Genomic DNA, 17,238 nt, shown 5'->3' with positions numbered 1-17,238 from the left:
AGCATGACCCGGGGATCTAACGGCACCGTTTGTTTTGTCGAGGTGAGGCATGGGCTTCTAACAGTCTGCTACAATCTCGGTGATGGTCCCAACAGTCACTTCCCGACCATAAAATAGACACTGGAGAGTGGAACGACGTTGGCTTGGAAAGGATGCAGAACGAGTTCACGCTTCGCTTTAATGGAGGAGGTGAGCACAGAGAGATAACAGCAGCTCACAGGACCTACAAAGAAATTAAAGTCGATCCGAGAGGCGCGATTCTGGGAAGCATCAACCAATCGGGTTATCAAGGTAAAAAAACAATAGTTACCGATAAGATAAGCGTTTACGCTTTCACAACAATGGGCTTCAATAAAACTGAAAGCAATTCTAGTGAATGTAAGAGTAGAAGCCGTCTGTAAATCCATGAGGTATAAAGACTCTCCCTGCCCGTCATTCCCTGGAATACACCATACGATGCTGAATTCTCACTGTCCCATCACGCGCTGATCTCCAATTCCTTCTGTGTAATCAGGATGCATAAAGAACACGAGACTGAACGGCTGCCGCCTGCCTATGGAGAACACGACAGCCTCGCCGGTGTCCGTTATAAGCCGGGAAGGAGCGACCGAAGGCTGCGTCTCAGACGTCTGTAGCAGCAGCCCCTGCAGCCGCCGCTTTGTCTGCGTTGATCTATGGATGAACCACGAATGCAGGTATCACCCAACGCATGCTGGGGTCACAAGACTTCAGAAGAGATTAGAGCTTTGGGAAATTACCTTGTGCTTTCTAAGCATTCCCAGTTAAGCTGCACTCCATACACCGCATTCACTCCACTCGATTGTTAAAGCACCACTCCCATGTGTCGAGGGATAATGAGAATCGTTGTCCTGGATGAAAGAGAAAAACATTTTGAAACACTTTACATGATTTCGTTTTACTGGCTTAAAATGCATCTGATCTTCCACTGTTATGGTAGATTTAACCCCTTCTCTCCCTGTTTAAAAACCACAGGTGCCCCCCAGGATACCTGCTTACAGAGAATGGCACAGAGGCTCACTGCGTCTACACGGTATGTGCCAGCCACCCCTGCAAACACGGCACGTGCCACGCTTGCCCACCCAATCCACCTGCCTCTGCGCAGAGGGGTACGTCGGGAGCGGATGTCACGTCTTCAGCCCCGGACTCTGGTTCAGCAATCCTTATATCATCTTGATTTGGTTCCTGACGATCATAGGTAAATTTAACACACCGTCTCCCTCATTACCTCCCATGTAACCCGGGAGGGGGGGCGCTCACCGGATCGTTCATTCATTAACCCAAGGGCATTGGTTTATACAGCGCTGGAAGTCCTACCAAGGGTGGATCAGGGCAAGTTAAGATTGGTAGCAACCCTGTTATTCATGATGGATCAAGAAAAAGCATTAAAATATACAAAATATTCAGTACCTTGCATGCTTCAAGAGGGTAATTCGTGTCTCCATTCGCAGCGCTGATCGCCGGAATTCTGTTGTGGTCTCGCTGCAAGAGGAGGAAGACCATAAACCAAGGAGTTAATCACGGATCTGGGCATAGCCAGGACCTTGAGGACACCAGAAAAAACATCTTCCATTACAACGAAGACCACGTGAGTAAAGCGTTTGTGGGATACAATGTTACATTTTTTATATGTAGTTTGTAGCAAGTTTAAGACTTAGGTCCACTCACCAGCTGCTGCTGATCCTGGAATTCTGATACAATCCGTACTCCATACGCCTTAAGCCGCTTCAGACACAGCTGAAAAGTGAAAGGGATAAAGGCCTTGTGTAACGAGATGGAATGTTTTAATTACCCAATCACAATCAAAATACATTTAGGGGGGGGGGGATTTTCCATTTTCTGCAGTAGTAGCTCTGACTCCGGACAGAGTAGGGATGCCTACATCCAGCAAGCGCTTTCATGCGACAGCTTAAAGGTCTATCACGTGGAAGGAGACGGCTCCCCGGCGGGCAGCCTCAGCACGCTGGCATCATCCGGAGCCGAGGGGGACGTGGAGTACGAGGAGGAGATGAGACGGTGGGGGCCAAAGTTTGTGACTCTCTCTAAACTCGACTCTTACACGTACGCCGAGGATCTGCAGTGAAAGAGCGATGATCGGGAGAGACATCCTATGCTTTTGGCAGAGACTTGCGGTGATAACATTGAGGATTGTGCAGCCGAAGCAACAATGGTTTGATCCAGGAGAAGCTGCAGAAATAAAGGAGAGAAAGCAGACCAAAGAGCTTACAGTCTAACCCGTGGTATCCCCGCGCTCACCTTGGGACGGAGTCCGCCGAGTCTGAAGATGTCCAGAACAGCAGCAAACAGGTCTGCAAACCTAGAGCCGGGACAAGAAGCTTGCGTTGGTTCTCTAGTTACCCTTTATACCCCCGCGTGACTCCAATTAACATCTAATCACCGCACCCCTATCAAAGCTTTAACGACTCCATTTAACGAGCTCCACCCCGGACTGGGATTCCATTTCCTTACGAGGGCCCAAAAAGGATACAGGATTTATTTCATTTTAACATTACGGGGCTCACTCGGCCCACCCACGTGACCCCCCCCCCCCCGTTCATGCCTTACCGCTGGCATGCATTCACCTGTGCCAAAGCCCCAGCTCCCTCTTCTGTTTTCGCCTTTAAAGTTTGAAATAAACTCAGTAAAACGATTATTCGGCTCTTTGTCCTCAGTTTGTAGTAAAACATTGTCAGGGGCCAGCGATTAAAACAAAATATGGAGGCAATTGGAGACCAGCCCAAAACTTCATGAGGCCATTTTTGCTGCACGTAGTGAGTTCCAGCCCCAATATTTGTTTTATATAGCGCCATCATATTTAGTAGCGCTGTACAATGGCTAGACAGGGTATAAGCCGTATGTAACATAATTTGACTTAAAACACAGATGAGGAGGGCCCGCTTGTGTTCATAGGGGGCAAACCCTGCATTTTCAAACACATTATTTCAAATAAAAGATATATATAGAAATCCGCTTCTAACAGGATTATGGCCCACGAGAGCTCCTGTATACTGCGAAAGAGCATCTAAAAGTATGAAGTTAACCATTTAAGCGTAACCAAACTACTGAAAAACTTATGTAAAACAAAGAAATTACTTTCACGGTATTAACAAACACGCAAATAAACTCCACAACAAACTATGCACACCCCGACCATGCGAGACACTCTGTGACTGAAAGAAACGATCTCTGCTTCTGGTGGGTAGATCCAGAGGGCTGCATTCATTTCAAAATCACAGAATTCACAAACCTTTGCCGGTCAATCTCCAAGCTCAAGACCAGAGAATCAGCTCCACAGGACCAACACGCAGCGCCAAGAAACACACAGTTCTGGCTAGAAGGCTGGAGAAACGCCCGTGTTAAATAGACTTTTGATTGATTGAGGAAATGAGGTGCAGGTGTGAGTCAGGAGCAGGCAGCCATCTTATGTCCATGGAGAGGTAAATAGTACAAAATATAGTAAAATACATGCATATAGCTGTCTCGTGGCAAAACAGCAAAAAGTCTAGTTGTCTTGTGGCGTAATGGTGATTCTATTCCTTGTAAATATATATTATTATAGCGGCTGCGCGTATATCTAAGTCTTCAGAGTAGGTGAATTTGAGTTTATCTATTATGGACGAATGCACTTGGGATGTAGAAATAGTGAGGCAAACTATAGCATTGGGAATGCCGTTCTGCCAGTGACAGCAGACGAGAGGGATTTAGAGTAATAATTACTGATGACTTAAAGGTAAGCAGACAATGCAGTAAAGCGCTGGAAAAAGCAAGCAGGGTGCTGGGTTGTTGGTAGCAGGAAGAGTTTCTGCCTTGTATTGTAAATTATAAATCATCCAAAATGTTATACAAGGAAACCTGCTTCTCTACTTATATATTTTGTGCTGTTCCAATAGCATGAGCATCCTGCCATCGTGTACTATTCATCATACATCAATGGGCCCATCAGGAAATACTACTATACAGAAAGGGTAGTGGATGCATGCAATCACCTTACAGCAGAAGTGGTACATGTTAATACAGTGAAGACATTTAAGCAAGCATGGGATAGGCATAGGGCTAAGCTAGATATAGGATAAGGCCAGATACTTAGGAAAGGATTCAGAGGTTGGGCAGACCGAATGGGCCGAATGCTTCTTATCTGCCGTCACTTTCTATGTTTAACACAGGCAGGCAGAAGGGACCCTTGCGCTCTCTCGGAAACTTTACTAAAGGAGCCAGTCGACGTTGGGTGCTCGTTGACTCTTACTATTAGGTCCCTCATCATTGACATTGACGGCTCACTGAGTGTCACCCCGTGGCTGCAGCATGTATGTGTTATAACGGCTCGCTGAGTGTAACCCTGTGGCTGCAGCATGTATGTGTTATAACGGCTCGCTGAGTGGCACCCCGTGGCTGCAGCATGTATGTGTTATAACCCGAATGAGCTCATCCCTAAAAAATACTTATACTCAAACAACAAAACATACACCGAGACAGATGCTCTAATGAGATTGGAACCTGTAACTTTCCGCACGGCGAGTAACGCAACTTACCTGCGCGCCACACTTCCGATGTATGGATCTGCTCGTCCGTAATACAAATACTCAAATTCGCCCAATCTGAAAACATAATTTTACGTACAGGGCTCAACCGGATTAGAACCAAGACCAACCTGCATGGGATGTAACAAACACTGCCGCTGCGCCACCCTTGCAACAGACAAAGCTGCTCGTCCGTACTACAAATACTCAAATTCGCCCCCCCTCTCATAATTCTACACACTAAGCAGTTAGACACACTAAGCAATAGGTAGTGCACCTTTTAGATTGTGTGCATTATGTTAGATGGTATAAGTATTGGTGCATCACACGCAGGCATCATATGTTCATGGCGACGAAGAACCTTCAATCATCTGATGGTGTAATGGTTAGGTGCCCTGCCTGCCATATGTTGCGGTCCCGGTTCGATTCCCTGTAGCTCTGTGGGGAGCATCCAGCCATGCGGTGGTTTGAAGGTTCGGTGTGTTGTGTACTCAATGCCGCAGTCCCAGTCTGGTTTCGCTTGAAGGTTTGGTGTGTTGTGTACTCGATACTGCGGTCCCAGTCTGGTTTCGCTTGAAGGTTCGGTGTGTTGCCTATGAGATGATTCGCTGATAGCTAGCTTCTGTGTGGCTCGGTACAGCTACTGACAATGTCTCTGTGCGTACAGCTGTCTTACCCTGAAAAAAAAAACATGCGCTGCTGTATTATTATTATTTTTTTTAGCATTTATAGAAAAAAAGCATAAAAGGTGTTGTGTACTACCGACTGGCTCTAACCCCCAATCATCCTGACCCGCACATACGCACTTTCACACACCACCGAACATACTCATACGTCTTACACACCGCACCGAACATACCCATACGCCTTACACACCGCACCGACCATACCGCACCGCAACCACTCGCCAGGCCTCACGGGGACTAGAACCAGAAACCAAACCGCTTGGTAAGTAAGTACACTTGACACCTGCGCCACCCTTGTGGCAGACCGAATTTGCTCGTCCGTAATACTTATACTCAAATTCACAGAGTCTAAAAACATAACTTAATGTCTCTAGTCGCAGGACTTCCTGGGACTCGAACCTGGAACTCACGGCACAGCGTGCAATACACACGTCACACGCGCCACCTTCGAGATGGAGAAGAGCTGCTCATCCCTAATACAAATACACAAATTCACCCACTGGAAAAACATAATGTTACAAATATCCACCCTTACACGCAGGCCACACAGGGATTAGAACCAGGAGCCTCACGGACGGCGAGCGATACACCTAACACACGTGCCACGCACGTGGCTGGATGGCCGGCCTCGTCCCATCCACATATACTCAAAATTACCTACTCCAAAAAAAACATAAAATCATGCGTTATACAGGAATCACAGAGATTAGAACCAGGGGCCAGGAGCACGGTGATGAACACAGCTAAGACATGCGCCACCAGTACCATGGGGTAAAAGGGCCTTGTCTGTTATACAAATACTCAGATTCACCGACTCTGAAAACATAACATTAGTTTATATACAGGATACATGGAGAATAGAACCTGCATCCACTTGTATGGGGGGGGGGGGGTAACGCACCAAACACCTAGACCACCATCTCAACAGGCTCAGGAGGTTTGCCAGTTCCACAATTACTCTGATGTACCCGCTCTAAAAGATTAAGAATAAGATCATACAGCAGACCAGCGGGTGAGAACCAGCAGCCAACCACACGTTAGGCAATCCACTTAACCATCACGCCATTCCATTACAGGAGATGGGCACCCACCGGCTCCACATATACTAATATCTCCCGACTCTAAAAACATTCGAAATAAATCGGCCATGAAGCAAAGTGGGTTAGAAGTACTATACAGTTACCTACGGGAGCAAAGTGGGCTCGAACCAGAAACCAGTCGCGCTGCAGGCGATACTCCTAACCGTTACGCCACACCACGACATGGCGTCGGCCGCCCACCTGCTCTACATTTACTCATACGGACCCCCTCTAAAAACATAAGAAGAACATGCAGACGCGCTACACACGTAGATCCAGCTTTCATGGAGATTAGAACCAAAATACTTTTATATGGTTAGTAATGCATACGATGTCTGCCTGCTCCACATATAATCATATGCACCAAATATAAAATGATACAAATAAACAGATCCACTATAACGATTAGACTTGGGCACCAGGGAGCTCTTCGTGTTCGTCTTCAGGGGGGAAAATCTTCGTAACCCCTGCTACGCAGCCGGGAGAAAACGAAGATGAAACGAGCACGAAGAATGTCCACGAATATTCGCCCGAAAAGAAGACAGGAACGGGCGAATATTCGCGGACATTCTTCGTGCTCGTTTCATCTTCGTTTTCTCCCGGCTGCGTAGCAGGGGTTAATACGGGGTTAAGAACACATCGGAGCCGCAGCAGCAGATGCGTTCGCGCCGTGAAGGTACGTGTGTGCGACTCTATTGGTCCCTGGAAGGGGGCTGGTCTGGCATCAACAAATGAATTATTTAATTTTATTTTAAAGTTATATTTATTGTTTACTTTATTATATTTATTTAATGTTGTAGTGCTACCCTACCCAGCTATACCTACCTATGTGCACTAGTATACCTAGTTTAGCTAAATTTGATGGGACAGAACTGGAAAAAAGCAGGACTGTCCACAAAAATGTTGGGTGTGTTGGCAGGTATGCGAATGGAAAAATGTGGGACAAGAACTAAAAAACAGCTTAGGGTTAATGTACGGTTATGTTTAAGATTATTAGCAGTGCACTGTTTTGGTTAAAGATGTATTATGTCTAAATAAGAAGCTTGCATTAGTTCTCTAGTTACCCTTTATACCCCCTTTATACCCTTGCATTAGTTCTCTAGTTACCCTTTATACCCCCGCGTGACTCCAATCAAAGTTTGGTTCTGCCCCCTGTTTGAAGGTTAAGCTTAGAATGTTCCGGGTCCCCGTGCAGACGATTACTCTGGCTCTGCTGCCCCGCACAAACGTAAGGAAAACATCTTGTAGCAAACAACTACCGATAGTTTAATTAGAGATTGTTTATGTGCAAGTGCAAACAAATACAGTAATATATTAAACACCGGTAACAGTGCAATGTTTGTAACAAAACTTGGGCCTTCCACACTCCCTAGCATGCAATCACTCCCTCTGCTCCAACAACTCAAAATAAAATATTTGCCACACTGGCTGAGTGAAGACTGAGAGTTAATGCAGTCTTCCATCGTTCTGACCATACTGTAACGTTGGGAGGTCCTCTCCCCCGTAATCATCCCCAGAGTCCCTTTCTCCCCTCATTCACTAAGCTGCACCTCTCTCCTTTTTCCTCCCTCCTTACGGTTCAGGGATAGCTCAAATAAACATTGCGGTGTTGGTGTGTGTGTATGTGTTTGAGTGGCTGTGTAAGTCAGGAATCATGGAAAGTATAAAACAGTCGATAAGACACCTGACTTTTATGCCGCTACAAAAAATATTTGCTCTAAAAATATAAGACAAAATACTTTTGCGAGCTGTGTATAGGTTAGAGTGACTGTGTTCATATTTACACACCCACACGGTTCAAGAGCCCTTAGGTATGGAATCAGAAACCTTGTCCTTTGTAGGTATCGCTCCTAACCACAACGCCACAACGCTGTTATGTGCTTTGTCTCCCCATTTGGCGTATAAAGCCTGGCTGTTCCTGAGGAGATGTGCGTAGGGGCGGCAGGCGAGTGTAATATATCTGTGGGGTGGAGGAATTTCCAACTACCTGGTGGTGCAAAGGTTAGGTTTATATCCTCCGATACAGAAGGTTACTGGTTCATTCCCCCAGCTTGACTTATGTAAATATATATAAGTTTTAGAACGAGTGCATGTGAGTATAAGAGGACTACGGAAAGCGGAAATTCTTGGCCACGCGGGTGGCACAATGGCCAGGTGTCTTATGCACCATACAAAAGGTTGCTGGTTCAATTTCCATGAGCCCTAACAGTAGTGGTGTCCATGGTGGTGGTGTTGGCCTTAGGTTGAGTGTATGAGTCGGTGTGGTTGTGTATGTGTTTGTTTGTGACGGTGTGTATGTGTATGTCAGGACTCATGGGAAATGAATCACGAGATAAGGCACCTGTTTTTATGCCGTTATCTAAAGATATTTTGTGCTGAAAAAAAAAAAATTGGTGCATACAGCTAATTATATATTTACACAGCAGTTTTTTCCCAAACACAACCAGGAGGAATCAAACCAACAACCTTGAGCATCATAGGCAGCCCACTTAACCATCACGCCACAAAGTTCTTACAGATAATCACTCTCCCCGTGGATATATAATGCCTGCCTGTGTCCGGATCACGGACGCGGTATATAAATGTGAAACAGAAAAGCTTGTGTGACTGCTGTGTGGCATAATGGTAAGCTATCAACCTTACATCCAAAGGGTTGCCGGTTCTAATCCAAGTGCGGTGAAAAGCTTTATTAGTAAGAGATACGTCCTTTTTTTTATTTATATTACAAAAAAACTTGCATTTAATAAATGGATTGCAAAGAGCCGGGTGAATTTGTGATTAGGAAGTAAAGTTCATATTCTTTATTCTTTCAGTCAGGATGGGTATTTTTTACACTGTGATGTGAGGGATGTCGATGTTGAGGGACCTAATAGTAAGAGTCAAGGAGCACCCAACGTCGACTGGCTCCTTTAGTAAAGTTTCCGAGAGAGCGCAAGGGTCCCTTCTGCCTGCCTGTGTTAAACATAGAAAGTGACGGCAGATAAGAAGCATTCAGCCCATCCAGTCTGCCCAACCTCTGAATCCTTTCCTTAGTATCTGGCCTTATCCTATATCTAGCTTAGCCCTATGCCTATCCCATGCTTGCTTAAATGTCTTCACTGTATTAGCAAGTAGCACGTCTGCTGTATGGTGATTCCATGCATCCACTACCCTTTCTGTATAGAAGTATTTCCTGATGGGCCCATTGATGTATGATGAATAGTATACGATGGCAGGATGCTCATGCTATTGGAACAGCACAAAATATATAAGTAGAGAAGCATGTTTCCTTGTATAACATTTTGGATGATTTATAATTTACAATACAAGGCAGAAACTCTTCCTGCTACCAACGCCTCTTGTTATACAACCCAGCACCCTGCTTGCTTTTTCCAGCGCTTTACTGCATTGTCTGCTTACCTTTAAGTCATCAGTAATTATTACTCTAAATCCCTCTCGTCTGCTGTCACTGGCAGAACGGCATTCCCAATGCTATAGTTTGCCTCACTATTTCTACTTCCCAAGTGCATTCGTCCATAATAGATAAACTCAAATTCACCTACTCTGAAGACTTAGATATACGCGCAGCCGCTATAATAATATATATTTACCAGGAATAGAATCACCATTACGCCACAAGACAACTAGACTTTTTGCTGTTTTGCCATGAAACAAGCTATATCTACATATATTTTACTATATTTTGTACTATTTACCTCTCCATGGACATAAGATGGCTGCCTGCTCCTGACTCACACCTGCACCTCATTTCCTCAATCAATCAAAAGTCTATTTAACCCGGGCGTTTCTCCAGCCTTCTAGCCAGAACTTTGTGTTTCTTGGTGCTGTGTGTTGGTCCTGTGGAGCTGATTCTCTGGTCTTGAGCTTGGAGAAGGACCGGCAAAGGTTTGTGAATTCTGTGATTTTGAAATGAATGCAGCCCTCTGGATCTACCCCCCAGAAGCAGAGATCGTTTCGTTCAGTCGCAGAGTGTCTCGCATGGTCGGGGTATGCATAGTTTGTTGTGGAGTTTATTTGCGTGTTTGTTAATACCGTGAAAGTAATTTCTTTGTTTTAGATAAGTTTTTCAGTAGTTTGGTTACGCTTAAATGGTTAACTTCATACTTTTAGATGCTTTTTCGCAGTATACAGGAGCTCTCGTGGGCCATAATCCTGTTAGAAGCGGTTTTCTATAGATATCTTTTATTTGAAATGTGTTTGAAAATGCAGGGTTTGCCCCCTATGAACACAAGCGGGCCCTCCTCACCTGTGTTTTAAGTCAAATTATGTTACATACGGCTTATACCCTGTCTAGCCATTGTACAGCGCTACTAAATACGATGGCGCTATATAAAACAAATATTGGGGTGGGACTCACCACGTCGGCCCCTGACGATGTTTTACTACAAACTGAGGACAAAGAGCCGAATAATCGTTTTACTGAGTTTATTTCAAACTTTAAAGGTGAAAACAGAAGAGGGAGCTGGGGCTTTGGCACAGGTGAATGCATGCCGGCGGTAAGGCATGAATAGGGGGGGTCACGTGGGTGGGCCGAGTGAGCCCCGTAATGTTAAAATGAAATAAATCCTGTATCCTTATTGGGCCCTCGTAAGGAAATGGAATCCCAGTCCGGGGTGGAGCTCGTTAAATGGAGTCGTTAAAGCTTTGATAGGGGTGCGGTGATCAGACGTTAATTGGAGTCACGCGGGGGTATAAAGGGTAACTAGAGAACTAATGCAAGCTTCTTGTCCCGGCTCTAGGTTTGCGGATCTGTTTGCTGCTGTTCTGGACATCTTCAGGCTCGGTGGACTCCGTCCCAAGGTGAGCGCGGGGATACCACGGGTTAGACTGTAAGCTCTTTGGTCCGCTTTCTCTCCTTTATATCTGCAGCTTCTCCCGATCAAACCATTGTTGCTTTGGCTGCACAATCCTCAATGTTATCACCGCAAGTCTCTGCCAAAAGCATAGGATGTCTTTCCCGATCATCGCTCTTTCACTGCAGATCCTCGGCGGCCGTGTAAGAGTAGAGTTTAGAGAGAGTCACAAACTTTGGCCCCCACCGTCTCATCTCCTCCTCGTACTTCACGTCCCCCTCGGCTCCGGACGACGCCAGTGTGCTGAGGCTGCCCGCCGGGGAGCCGTCTCCTTCCATGTGATAGACCTTTAAGCTGTCGCATGAAAGCGCTTGCTGGATGTAGGCAGCTTCTTGGAACACGTCATAGAAGTATCGACCAAAATCTCCGCTGGTAAAAGAAGCGCTCCGCTCCGACGCGGGGTACTTTGACTGCTCCTTCAGGCTGACAGACGTCTCGTAATCGCAGCTTAAGGGACCGTTTCCATGAAGCCCTCCGGTCTTCCTGCAGAAAGCGTGCGCGGCGCTGCTCCGATCACACAGCTGGAGCTCTGTCGTATTGAATGCGTCCTGCAGAGAACATTCACTCGATTTAAAACTGATTGGTTCGTTCATCTCAGCAAGTTGTAAAACGAACATTCATCCAATTTAACCTGTCCGGCACCAAATCTGTGCTTGCTTACTCCCCCCTCATAAATGTGTTTTGAGTGTGATTAGGTAATTAAAACATTCAATCTCGTTACACAAGGCCTTTATCCCTTTAACTTTTCAGCTGTGTATGAAGCGGCTTAAGGCGTATGGAGTACGGATTGTATCAGAATTCCAGGATCAGCAGCAGCTGGTGAGTGGACCAAAGTCTTAAACTTGCTACAAACTACATATAAAAAATGTAACATTGTATCCCACAAACGCTTTACTCACGTGGTCTTTGTTGTAATGGAAGATGTTTTTTCTGGTGTCCTCAAGGTCCTGGCTATGCCCAGATCCGTGATAAACTCCTTGGTTTATGGTCTTCCTCCTCTTGCAGCAAGACCACAACAGAATTCCGGCGATCAGCGCTGTGAATGGAGACACAAGAATTACCCTCTTGAAGCATGCAAGGTACTGAATATTTTTTATATTTTAATGCTTTTTCTTGATCCATCATGAATAACAGGGTTGTTACCAATCTTAACTTGCCCCGATCCACCCTTGGTAGGACTTCCAGCCCTGTATAAACCAATGCCCTTGGGTTAATGAACGACCGATCTGGTGAGCCCCCCCTCCCGGGTTACATGGGAGGTAATGAGGGAGACGGTGTGTTAAATTTACCTATGATCGTCAGGAGGCAAATCAAGATGATATAAGGATTGCTGAACCAGAGTCCGGGGCTGAAGACGTGACATCCGCTCCCGACGTACCCCTCTGCGCAGAGGCAGGTGAATTAGGCTGGCGAGCGTGGCACGTGCCGTTTGCAGGGGTGGCTGGCACATACCGTGTAGACACAGCCTCTGTGCCGTTCTCTGTAAGCAGGTATCCTGTGGTGTTAAACAGGGAGAGAAGGGGTTAAATCTACCGTAACAGCGGAAGATCAGATACATTTTAAGCCAGTAAAACGAAATCATGTAAAGTGTTTCAAAATGTTTCTTCCTCTTTCATCCAGGACAACTATTCTCATTATCCCTCGACTCATGGGAGTGGTGCTTTAACAATCGAGTGGAGTGAATGCGGTGTATGGAGTGCAGCTTAACTGGGAATGCTTAGAAAGCACAAGGTAGGACCCCAAAGCTCTAATCTCTTCTGAAGTCTTGTGACCCCAGCACGTGTTCGGTGATACCTGCATTCATGGTTCATCCATAGATCAACGCAGACGAAGCGGCGGCTGCAGGGGCTGCTGTTACAGACGTCTGAGACGCAGCCTTTCGGTCACTCCTTCCCGGCTTATAACTGACACCGGCGAGGCTGTCGTGTTCTCCATGGGCAGGAGGCAGCCGTTCAGTCTCGTGTTCTTTATGCATCCTGATTACACAGAAGGAATTGGAGATCAGCGCATGATGGGAATTCTGCATCGTATGGTGTATTCCAGGTAATGACGGGCAGGGAGAGTCTTTATACCCCATGGATTTACAGACTGCTTCTAATCTTACATTCACTAGAAATGCTTTTACAGTTTTATTAAAGCCCGTTGTTGTGAAAGCGTAAACGCTTACTATCTGTAACAATTTTTTTTTTTAACCTTGAAAACCCGATTGGCTTCCCAGAATCACGCTTCTCAGAGCGACTTTAATTTCTTTGTAGGTCCCGTGAGCTGCTGTCGTCTCTCTGTGCTCCCCTCCTCCATTAAAGCGAAGCGTGAACTCGTTCTGCATCCTTTCCAAGCCAACGTCATTCCACTCTCTGAGATTGTAGCAGACTGTTAGAAGCCCATGCCTCACCTCGACAAAACAAACGGTGCCGTTAGATCCCCGGGTCATGCTGAACCATCGGGTGCCCAAGCTCTGCTATGATCTACCGGCTGCTCTGAATCGGGAGCTTCAGAAGTGGACGCGAATCTACCCAACGTGCAGCATGGCGCGTGTCAAGGTATGGACTTCATGCTGTGTTTGGTAACGGCAGGTGGATGGATTCGCTCCGGTCCTTAGAAGAACACAGGATGATGCTGTCGGCGTTGCGTGTTCTTAACGTTGCCTGAAAATGTGTCCGCTGCGGATGGAGAGAATGAGGGAGCAGGTACCGGATGTGGCCTCCAGGATGGAAGAAGTTTGTGGACATCTGCAAAAGGATGAGTATATAATGCGGATTACGCTATTCACTATGATACAGAAATGATCGCCTAACAGAGCACCAGGTGGTGGCAGAGCGTTCAGATGTGATGTATGAAGAGTCCTTTCTGGCGCAGCTTTGGGCACAAAAACTCAAATGGATTCCTTGATGATTGCACCGTGACTCCCCATTTTCCAATCTACACTATACTCTGCGCATTCACAAAGATGTCCATGTTCAGGTGAGTCTCTTTAATATAACATAAATATTGGCATGAGAATGTTTAATATAAAACCCATCTGTATATTGGGAGACATTGTGATATCAGCGAGGCGGTGGAACCATTAATTCAGGTTTGGGTCTCCTTTTAGTGTTCTTGTAGAGTTATTACCTGTGAGCGCATCGCTGTAAACCAAGCCTGTACCTTTTCCGCACTCCTGGTGAGCGGGTGGGCAATCACAGCTGGGGTTCCGGGGGTCACTGATGCAAGGAGAGTCGCAGGGTGCGGGTGATGAGCAAGCTGTACCCTTCCTCGCGCAGCCTGGGGAGCTATTAACTGCCTCCAGCGGGGCTGCTAGGTCATACACCTGTGTTAAAGGAAACTCACACCCCATAAAGAAAATGATTTGATATCATTCTGCAGGATCAGTTCGGATAACTCGGCGGAAAGCTTGGATACGGACCCTGCTACCGGTTATGTTCTTACGGTTCAATTACCCTTAGAATGTCTATTGAGCCGGATCTTGGTGCAGTCTGGCTGCATATCTGCGAGTTGTATTATTGCTCTTCATCACATTTGTCGAGATGTTCGTTGAATTAAAGTTGCCAAATTCTACCGCGTTCCCCCAGCAGGAGCCCCCCGTCTGCTACTGAATATTGGTAATACACATTACTGATCAAAGAACTTTCTAGTGTATTTGTGTCTTATAGGAATCATTACCAACCTCTGTCCTACATGATAATGGCCGGGACTATCCTGCAAACCCACCGGGTCATACCGCATCCCTCTGCTCAGAGACCCCCAAAGTACCGAAGCTGATCCAGTTTACCGGATCCATGCGCAGCTCCCACGTCCACTACAGAGCAGCCGTCTGCAGTAAGAGGTAAGCGATACTCTGCGTGATAGAAAGTCATTACCTGCTTATTAAGAACGATGTTGCGGAGACAGCCTTTAAAGGGTTTGTGTTGAAGGAGATTGTGGGAACGAGGAGACGACTGCTTAACGCCTCCGAGCTGCAGAACGGTATCCGGCTCCCAAAACCTGCAGAGAATGGCATGCATATCAGACACGGGTCACAGTAACACGTGGTGTGGGGCTTTACTACTGCAGATAATAAAGATGCATAGAAATTGTCATGACTCTTCAACACTTCCTTTCTTTTCATCCATGCAGATTGCAACCAGAGTGCCGCAGCTGCTAGGCATTAATCCCGGCTTATCGTCCGTGGCTGCAGAAAAGTCAGCCCTGATCTCCAGCCCAAGCTGTCCGTGTGCTCCATACCTTCTGTCCTGAATGATGACTCCGTGGACTTCACAACTCGTTCGATCCTCTGTAAGTAGCTTTCCTCCGATCCCCTCTCTCATTTATCAAAGCTGTGTGGTAGCGATCCAGAGTCAGCCTGACTCCCTGCACTGAAGTAAATGAAGTCAGTAATTCATCTTCCCTGACTGGCCGACATTGACATTTCCTTTAAGTAAATGTGACTGCGTGTGACGCGAATCGTTGTGTATTATTTGGTTCCATGTAGAGTTAGCTGAGCGTCAGTAAGTTGAGTATAATGCAGCTCTGTCTGCTCTTAAAGATTCGTCTTCATTCTACTGCTGCGAGTAAAGGAGAATATTTAAGCTTTCCTGTGGCTGCATTAATTACAGGTCTGGTTCATGATGTGATTATTAACTCTTACTCTCTCATGCGCAGGTCTATCCGATGCCGTTCTCAGTCTGTAATGTTCTCCTGCTCTGGAAAGCCGAGCCTCAGCGGGGTCAGGTCTTGTCTGAAGATGAGAAGGAGCCGGCCGCTTGTAATCTCTTTGGGAATGGAAACAAAACCACTAACAGCAGTGCGGCTGGACCCGGAGCAGACTAAGAATGTAATTCAACTGTGATTATTGTCAATGTAGATTTATTATTACTTTCACTCCATGTTACTCCTGACTTCATAATTGTATTTATTACTCTATGCCTTGTGATTTGTTACTCATTGTATTGTACATGTGATTCTTTGCAGTGTGATTTGTTACTCTGACTTCTGATTTGTTACTTTTTGCCTTGTTACTTTTTGCCTTGTTACTTTTTGCCTTGTTACTTTTTGCCTTGTTACTTTTTGCCTTGTTACTTTTTGCCTTGTTACTTTTTGCCTTGTTACTTTTTGCCTTGTTACTTTTTGCCTTGTTACTTTTTGCCTTGTTACTTTTTGCCTTGTTACTTTTTGCCTTGTTACTTTTTGCCTTGTTTTTGATTTTTTACTCTCTGCATTGTGCTTGTGATTTACTTGTTACTCTCTGTATACGGTGTAGACATTCAATAAAAGTGGTTTAGTTCTCTATTTCTTCTCAGTTTGAATCAATTAAAGCACAAAGAAACATACAACATTATCTTCCTCCTAAAGAAACTCAAAAGGAGACTTAGGGGGTATATAATAACTGTTTAATACCATATATAATGGAGAGAAGGTGCTCTGCCGCTGCTCTCTAGGGGCTGTTACTCCTCCTCGCTACGTCCTTTCCTGATACTCACCAACTGCAATGAAGTTCTTACTGTCTCTTGACGCTCCGCTGTGTAGTAGTAATCCATCTGTACTGTCGCTCACGAACTCCAGCGATAGATGGCTGTCCGAGCAGTGGCCGATAGGATGAATCCATGCATAGCCGTTACCGTGAAATGTTCTGAGTCTGCTGGCAGCGTGGCCCAAGGAACGAAGTGAAACAGTGACACCTAGAAAGACAAATGGAAAATATTTTAGTTTGAAAGGTAGGCTGTCTGAAGTTGGTGAAGTAAGGGATAAGTCACACAGGAACATGATCCAGAGAATCTGCCTACCTGTAACCGGTGAGAGTCGACGTGCAAGTCCCACCATTCAGGCAAGGGTTTTGGGGCAGAGAATAACAGTTCTGGTGAAAGTGTTTCTGTACCGGACATCTGCAGGACACATTTCTGACTTGGGGAATTGAGACTAAAGACACACTACCTCCATCCACGAGAGGCGGGGATCTGCTGACTGCGCCATGGATTGTGCACCCGCCATCCTGCAAACAGCCCATCCGTGAACAGAAATCAATGGATACTTGGAAATTCCTTTCCTTCAGCACTGATCGGATCTTTTATTGAGAAGAATACAAAAAAACTCAGTTAAGACGGCACCGAAA

The 17,238-nt window shown here is 45.9% G+C and overlaps 3 protein-coding genes and 1 long non-coding RNA gene across 4 annotated transcripts; 1 reads left to right on the top strand and 3 right to left on the bottom strand.

Moving 5' to 3' along the window:
* Nucleotides 1-18: 18 nt before the first annotated feature.
* LOC128467845 (protein crumbs homolog 1-like) lies at nt 19-1,199 on the top strand. The gene is made up of 3 exons (XM_053449584.1): nt 19-291; nt 515-695; nt 994-1,199. Exons 1-3 carry the CDS (start codon nt 153-155, stop codon nt 1,193-1,195), a joined length of 522 nt encoding a protein of 173 aa, XP_053305559.1. The 5' UTR covers nt 19-152; the 3' UTR covers nt 1,196-1,199.
* On the bottom strand, nt 582-2,434 carry LOC128467851 (uncharacterized). Its single transcript, XR_008345760.1, has 3 exons — nt 2,275-2,434; nt 759-869; nt 582-672 (listed from the first exon to the last, which is right to left on the bottom strand). It is a non-coding gene; the product is annotated as an uncharacterized LOC128467851 (long non-coding RNA).
* Nucleotides 2,435-11,187: 8,753 nt separating this feature from the next.
* On the bottom strand, nt 11,188-15,491 carry LOC128467844 (putative neural-cadherin 2). The gene is made up of 4 exons (XM_053449583.1): nt 15,375-15,491; nt 15,011-15,134; nt 14,298-14,460; nt 11,188-11,481 (listed from the first exon to the last, which is right to left on the bottom strand). The coding sequence occupies exons 1-4, from the start codon at nt 15,455-15,457 to the stop codon at nt 11,273-11,275; spliced, it is 579 nt and encodes a 192-aa protein (XP_053305558.1). The 5' UTR covers nt 15,458-15,491; the 3' UTR covers nt 11,188-11,272.
* Nucleotides 15,492-15,778: 287 nt separating this feature from the next.
* On the bottom strand, nt 15,779-16,986 carry LOC128467847 (putative neural-cadherin 2). The gene is made up of 3 exons (XM_053449587.1): nt 16,913-16,986; nt 16,610-16,807; nt 15,779-15,901 (listed from the first exon to the last, which is right to left on the bottom strand). The coding sequence occupies exons 1-3, from the start codon at nt 16,947-16,949 to the stop codon at nt 15,810-15,812; spliced, it is 327 nt and encodes a 108-aa protein (XP_053305562.1). The 5' UTR covers nt 16,950-16,986; the 3' UTR covers nt 15,779-15,809.
* Nucleotides 16,987-17,238: the final 252 nt, after the last annotated feature.

Source organism: Spea bombifrons, chromosome 10, assembly GCF_027358695.1.
Source record: "Spea bombifrons isolate aSpeBom1 chromosome 10, aSpeBom1.2.pri, whole genome shotgun sequence".
In the NCBI taxonomy this organism is placed as follows: domain Eukaryota; kingdom Metazoa; phylum Chordata; class Amphibia; order Anura; family Pelobatidae; genus Spea; species Spea bombifrons.
This window is presented reverse-complemented; position numbering and strand designations above follow the sequence as displayed.